The sequence below is a fragment of the Vicugna pacos genome, unplaced genomic scaffold, assembly GCF_048564905.1.
Source record: "Vicugna pacos unplaced genomic scaffold, VicPac4 scaffold_14, whole genome shotgun sequence".
NCBI classification, from domain to species: domain Eukaryota; kingdom Metazoa; phylum Chordata; class Mammalia; order Artiodactyla; family Camelidae; genus Vicugna; species Vicugna pacos.
The window spans coordinates 3,230,549-3,237,271 of record NW_027328735.1 but is presented as its reverse complement, the minus strand read 5'-3'; the positions used below and the strand labels follow the sequence as shown (position 1 = coordinate 3,237,271).

Genomic DNA, 6,723 nt, shown 5'->3' with positions numbered 1-6,723 from the left:
CAAGAAATGAAAGAACTTCTTTATTCTGACAAAGAATATCTGGAAAAAAAAAACACCCAAAGTAAACTATTGTGATTAATACAAAAAAGGTAAAAACATTAAATTCAAAATTAGAAACAAGATAACAATATCCTCTATGACCTCTTCCATTCATCATTGTAAGGGAGGTACATAAGAACTTAGTAAGAAACAGAATCAAATGTATTATTTACTAGAATCTGAAAGAAATAATCTAAACTGTTTATGTTTAAAAAAATAAATATAAAAGAGTAGTTTTCAGGGACTAAATATCAGGTGTATTTCTATGCCTAGAAACAAAATGTTAGAAATACAATAAACAGATACAATTTTAACCACAGAAAATATGAAGAAAAGGAATTCACCAAGTAAATGTCTTGTGAGCCATCAGAAAAAAAATATGACTGTGTGGAAATGCATTAAAGATACAAAAGTAAATGGAGAAATATAGCTTCTTCATGAATATGGAAAGCCTATATTTTAACCATATAAAATCTTACCAAAGTGATTCACAGATTTAATCTCTATGATTAAATGCTGGCAGAGGTTTGAATGGTACTCAACAAACTTACTCTAAAATTTATATGGAAAAAGACACAGCCAATGATAGTCAAGTTATTCTTGAAGAAATTTAGGTGAGTGTAAATTCCAGCCATAAATATTAGGCAGTAACACTTAGCAGAAAAGTTAGAAAAACACTTACCCAAACTTGAAACTTTAAGTTTAAACTTTAAACTTTAAGTACAAGAGATGTGGTGTTGGGGCAAGGAATAGCGACTTTATTTGGAAAGCTGGCAGACCGAGAGGATGGCTGAATAATGTCTTGGAGAACCATCCAGGTCCAGTCACAATACAGGCTTCTTTTATACAAAACAAAAACAAAAACAAACAACAACAACAAACAAATAAAAAACAAGGGAAGGTGTATGGTAGGTTGTTGCAAACATCTTGCTGTAGAAATTCTTTGTTCTTGCAGCTGTCCATGAGGGGCAGTTCATGGTGTCCCTGTAAACCTCCAAAAAACAAATGTTATTCTCTATTCTACAGCTTGTTATCTTTATGTGAGTGCAAAGCTAGCAAGACCAAGCCTAGGAAACAGGGCACAGTGGTCAAAGCTAAAGGAACAGATCTAATATAGAGTCAGATTTTTTCTCCTCTATTACATTAACTTCAGAAAATTATAATATCCTTGTAAATTAAAGGTTTCAACACACAAACTCTAGCAATTTCTTTCCTAAGTTACCTTCAACCTTCTGCCTGTGTTCAGTGTGCACCAAGATAAATATACAAGTATGTTTATAACATCATTGCTTATAGTAATCAAACATCATAAATAACTCAAACATCCACTTTTTGGAAAATGGATTAATGGAGTAATTTTTAAGTTGCATTCTAAAAATTTCAGTTTTATAAAAATTAATAATTCTAAATATAAAAATTGCAGTAAAGAGAATGTTTCAGGGGAAATTGAACAACAATATAACATTTAATAAATATAAATGGCAACTTAAACTAAATGATATCATTTTATTGATATATAAGTGTGTTCAAGAAATTATAAAGAAAAGCAGGAGAATGCATTTTAAAATCTCAGGATACTCCATAGTGAAGAAAGAGAGGTAAATAGGATAAAATAAAAGCACATTAAGGGCTTTAATAATAAAGTACATGTTTTAGTTAATTTCAAAAAGAAGGTTGATAAATTTCAGTTAGCCAGACAATTAGCCATTTTTGTTGTTTAAATTTTATCTTACTTATTTTTATAAAAATAGTACAACTTTAGCATCATGAAATTTGTGGACACTTCCTTTCTGACTTACTATATAGTTATTTTTTGTCATTTTTATATGTACATTTAAAAATATATATTCTGTGAGGTGTACAAATTGTTAGACAAAGGTTGGAAACTCTATAAGAAAGTCCTCCCTGTTCTTTTTTGTCTAATTAATCTAGAAATCTTCAAGGGATTAGTTGGTTTTTATTATTGTAAATCTTCTCACTTTAATTTTGAGTTTCTCAGTATCCAGACATTCTTTTTTTGTCAGTCTACCCTATATCTACATATGTGAGAGGACCAAGACCCTGATGCAACAATAATTCTTCCCAGAGAAAGCCCATGTCCTGGGATCTATAGGACCCAGCAGCATATATAAATATATACTTATCTACACTGGCACATTATAATCACTCATAATTACCTTTGGACTCACTCTTGGTGTTTGTCGGAGCCTGCCGACAATCGATCAGGTCCAGAAACCTGTGCTGCAGGACTGAGAAAAGGAAAGACGTGACAAAGAGACAGCAAGACAAGAAAAGTTGGGGTTGAGAGGGTCTCACTCTAGCCCGCAAGACGCTAGGTCAAGAGTGGACGACGAGTTTATTTCAGGTGGTTCTTTTATAATGACTTTAACCCATTAGCTCATACATTCCTGCACGTAGGCAGCAGTATTGTTTAGAGCAAATTACAATGCATAGTAAGATCATTAACTAAGAAACATTATTTTTTACTGTTCCTAAAAACCGGATCAACTGTTCCCAAAACCAGGATCATAAAATTAAAGTACAAGATCATAAAACTGAGGTAAGATTCTTCTAAACTAACATCGTGACTGTGCTAATAACTTCAGGTGACTATTAACTCAGGTGATTGTTCTTCAGGCAAAGATCGCTAACTTGTGTGCCGATAGTATCTCTCCTTCTGAAGGTCTCTTAATGTCCTCAAATATTAACGCACCTGGTGTATTCTTTCAGTAAAAGGGGGGCGGGACAGAGATTGTTTCAACTCAATTGACCTTTGAGCGCGGCGCCCCGCACTGTGGGAGTTTAGGCCCAACCTTTGTGCTCGGCAGCCTCAATCTCAGAGCCTGGCGCCCTGCACTTTGGGGTTTTACGCCCAAGTTCTTGTGCGCGGCAGCCTCTCCGTCACGAGTGGCTCCCCGCAATTCCCCCTTTTAGTTTATAAAAAAGCCTAGGTGCTATATGGTGGAGGACGATGAATACGAGAAAATGCAAGCAAACGTTGCGTCAGACATTCAGATAAGCAGGAGAGTATACAAGGGGCCATGCAAATTAGGATCACAATGATTATGATAATCACCAGAGCATGCTTCCACCAGTCACTTTTAAACCAATCAAACCACTGCGCTGGCAGGAAGGAAACCGGAGCATCCATGTGTTTGATTTGTTCTTGCATATCATCTACTGCCTGAGAAATATTAGCAGATAAGTCAGGAATAAACACACAACATTCTACCTTAATAATAGCGCAAGTTCCTCCTTGCGCAGCAGTGAGAATGTTAAGAGCCATTTTATTCTGTAATACAGCTTTTCTCATAAGTTTTTGTTTACCATTAATTTCTTCCATAGCATGTTTTACATCAATCAAAGCTTTCTGAGTAAAATTAGTCAAAGTATTAACTTTTGTCATAATATCCACAGTTCCTAAAGAAGGGACAAAAATAGCAGCTAAATAATCATACCATTTAAATGCTGATCGGGTCCACCGAGCATGTAAATTAGGCATATTAGCAGGAACCCCTTGTACAGATTTCACAATTCTACCAGGAGCTATAACAAATCCCAGTGTACAGCGTCCAACCCAACCACAAGGCAGCCAAGGCCAAATATTAGTTCCACAAATCCATTTAGTTCCATTAGGTGCAACCCAGCGATAGCCTGGATTATTCCAGTCTGAGCCAGGCCATTCAAAAGGTTTTTTACAAACAAAAGTAACATCAATAGTCCATTTACAGAATCTCTGGGATATATATCCCAGATATTTCCAGTCCTTTTTAGTCAAAGTCATGTGGTTAAAACCACATGGTTGTTCTCGTTGTTCCCAGCAGATGTCCGCTGGGCCTGTCAATTGTCCAGATTCCGGTGTAACCCACACGTGTTGGTCCCATATTTGGTAAAATTGTCCTGTAAGCCGTTCAGTAATATCTGAATCTGGCTGTCTTGCTTGAGGTGGCACCTTTTGATATAAGTCTATTGCTTCTTTTTGACTAAAAACATCTTTGACACAGGTGGATTCTTAGTCGTCCTCACTATCTGTTCCGCTTGTTGAATGAACTGCTGGACTTGGGTTTTTGTTGGCATATGTTGAAGTTGCAGTCGCTGGAGTTTGGTCAGCATTGCTTTTTTCCGTCTGGCGTACCAGCCTTTCCGGTAGCCAGCGCGGCGTGTCGGCATCCTGTGGAAAAACACAAACATGGCCTCTTCCCCACATTAAAACTGGATCGGGGCCGGCCCATTGATTAGTAAGTGGATCCTTCCATCTCACCAAAGGGTGGTGAGAGGGTTTTTGGTTCCAAAAGCGTTGAGCAGCTGAATTGCCTTTAATATCATAAGTCAAAAAATTTAAAATAAATAGAGCATGATGTAAATAGTTTTGTGGAGTAAGGGGATATAGTTCCCCCTTTTTTAACTTTAAAATTTGGTTTTTAAGAGTTTGATGACAGCGCTCCACAATACCTTGTCCTTGAGGGTTATAGGCAATTCCAGTCTTATGCTCTATTTTTAAGGTTTGGCAGAAGCGTTGAAACATTCGGCTAGTATAGCCAGGGCCATTATCGGTTTTTAGCACACGAGGTTGGCCCATGACAGCAAAACATTTCAAAAGATGATTAATACAATGTTTGCTTGCTTCTCCAGTTTGTAACGTAGCATGGATAAAGCCTGAATAAGTATCAATACTGACATGAACAAATGGAGTATTACGAAATTCTTTAATATGAGTAACGTCCATTTGCCAGAGGTGATTAGGCAAAAGTCCCCGAGGATTTACTCCATAGTGAGGGACAGAAATTGTAGTAGGACAGGCAGAACAGGTTTTTACTATTTGACGAGCAGCTTCGCGAGGAATTTTAAATTGCAGCCGCAAGCTATGACTATTTTGATGGTGAAGCGCATGAGATTGTTTTGCCGCCTCAAGGGCTGGAAAAAGTTGAGTAGCTCGGTCAACATTAGCATTGCCTTCAGAAAGAGGGCCAGGTAAATTAGTGTGTGCCCGTAGATGACCAAAATAGCAAGGATGACGGCGACTGCGGATAAGAAGCTGCACATCAAAAAACAAACGATTGACATAGGAATTAACAGTGCCAATAAAGGGAACAGTTTCTAAAATTTGTAAGGCACGAATAATATATTGGCTATCAGAAAAAAGATTACAGGGCACATGCTGAACTGCTATTAAAGCAGCCTGAACTGCAAGTAATTCTACAACTTGAGCTGAAGTTTGTGACGTCTGCCAAGAAACCGTTTTCTCTTTTATGATATAGGCAGCCATACCATTAGATGATCCATCAGTAAATACGGTAATAGCTGAAGAAAGAGGAGAGCGAACAGTATTTTTTGGAAATAGAAATGGATGCAACTTTGCAAATTGAATCAATTTATCAGCTGGATAATGGGTAGTAATGCGCCCTGTAAAATGAGCTAGAGCAAGAGCCCAAGAATCATTAAATTGTTGCAAATGAGCTTGTTGCTCTCCGGTGTATGGAACTGTAATATAATGTGGATCTCTTCCCAAATATAAGGTTGAGGCAGAACGTCCTTCAGCAATTAAAGAGCAAACTAAATCAGGATAAGCAGCTAAAGCTTTTGAAGGAGACACATGCATATGTATCCAATACATAGGACTATGCTGATAAAGCACTCCAGTTGGCATATGAGGAGTGGGTAGGATAAGTAGTCCCCATTCTTGATTATAGTCACAGTAAGTACATTGCTGATTTTCAATGGCTTGTTCTACTTCACGTAAAGCCAAAGAAGCTTCAGCAGTCAATTTTCTAGGAGAGCGAGGATTAGTATCTCCTTTAAGAATGTCAAACAAAGGCTTTAAAGTTCCAGTTGAAAGTTTTAAATAGGGACGAATCCAATTAATATCGCCCAAAAACTTCTGAAAATCATTTAAAGTTAAGAGGGAATCCGTGCGTAGCTGAATCTTTTGTGTTTGAAAAGTAAAATTATGTAAACGGAATCCCAAATATGCATACGGGCAAAATCGTTGAACTTTATCATCAGCAATTTGAAGGCCAAAAGTTTTTAAAGAAATTAACATTTGATCAAATACAGTTAATAAATAACCTTCTTGAGAGTGTGCAATTAAAATATCATCCATATAATGAATCAAATAAACGTCTGGGTATTTCAGACGGATAGGCTGTAACGCTCTAGCAACAAACTTTTGACATAAGGTGGGGCTGTTTGCCATACCCTGAGGCAAAACCAGCCAATGATAACGTTGCATAGGTTCCTTGAAATTTGTAGAAGGAACACTAAATGCAAATCTCTTGCAATCATCAGGATACAAAGGAATAGTATAAAAACAATCTTTTAAGTCAATAATAATTTTATAAGTTCCTTCAGGAATCGCCATAGGAGTAGGTAAACCAGGTTGTAAAGAACCCATCAATTCCAAAGTTTCATTTACTTTACGTAAATCTTGCAACAATCTCCATTTACCAGATTTCTTTTTTATGATAAATATAGGAGAATTCCAAGGTGAATTAGAAGGAGCAATATGTCCGCTGTCCAATTGTTCCTGCACCAATTGTTTAGCAGCGGCAATTTTTTCTTGAGAAAGGGGCCATTGAGGAACCCACACAGGCTGATCAGATTTCCATACGATAGGGTCTGCATGAGCTGCAGGATGATCAAAGGCCCCCATTAAAAATGCCCTAAGCCTTTTCTATCTCTCTTTCC

General features: G+C 37.1%; 1 protein-coding gene across 1 annotated transcript; it reads right to left on the bottom strand.

Annotated features, from left to right (window-relative positions):
* Window positions 1–2,703: 2,703 nt before the first annotated feature.
* Window positions 2,704–4,051, bottom strand: LOC140692690 (endogenous retrovirus group PABLB member 1 Env polyprotein-like; the record flags this gene model as incomplete). Its single annotated transcript, XM_072957002.1, has 1 exon — window positions 2,704–4,051. A coding segment is annotated over one exon (1,065 nt), but the record flags the coding sequence as incomplete, so codon positions are not given.
* Window positions 4,052–6,723: the final 2,672 nt, after the last annotated feature.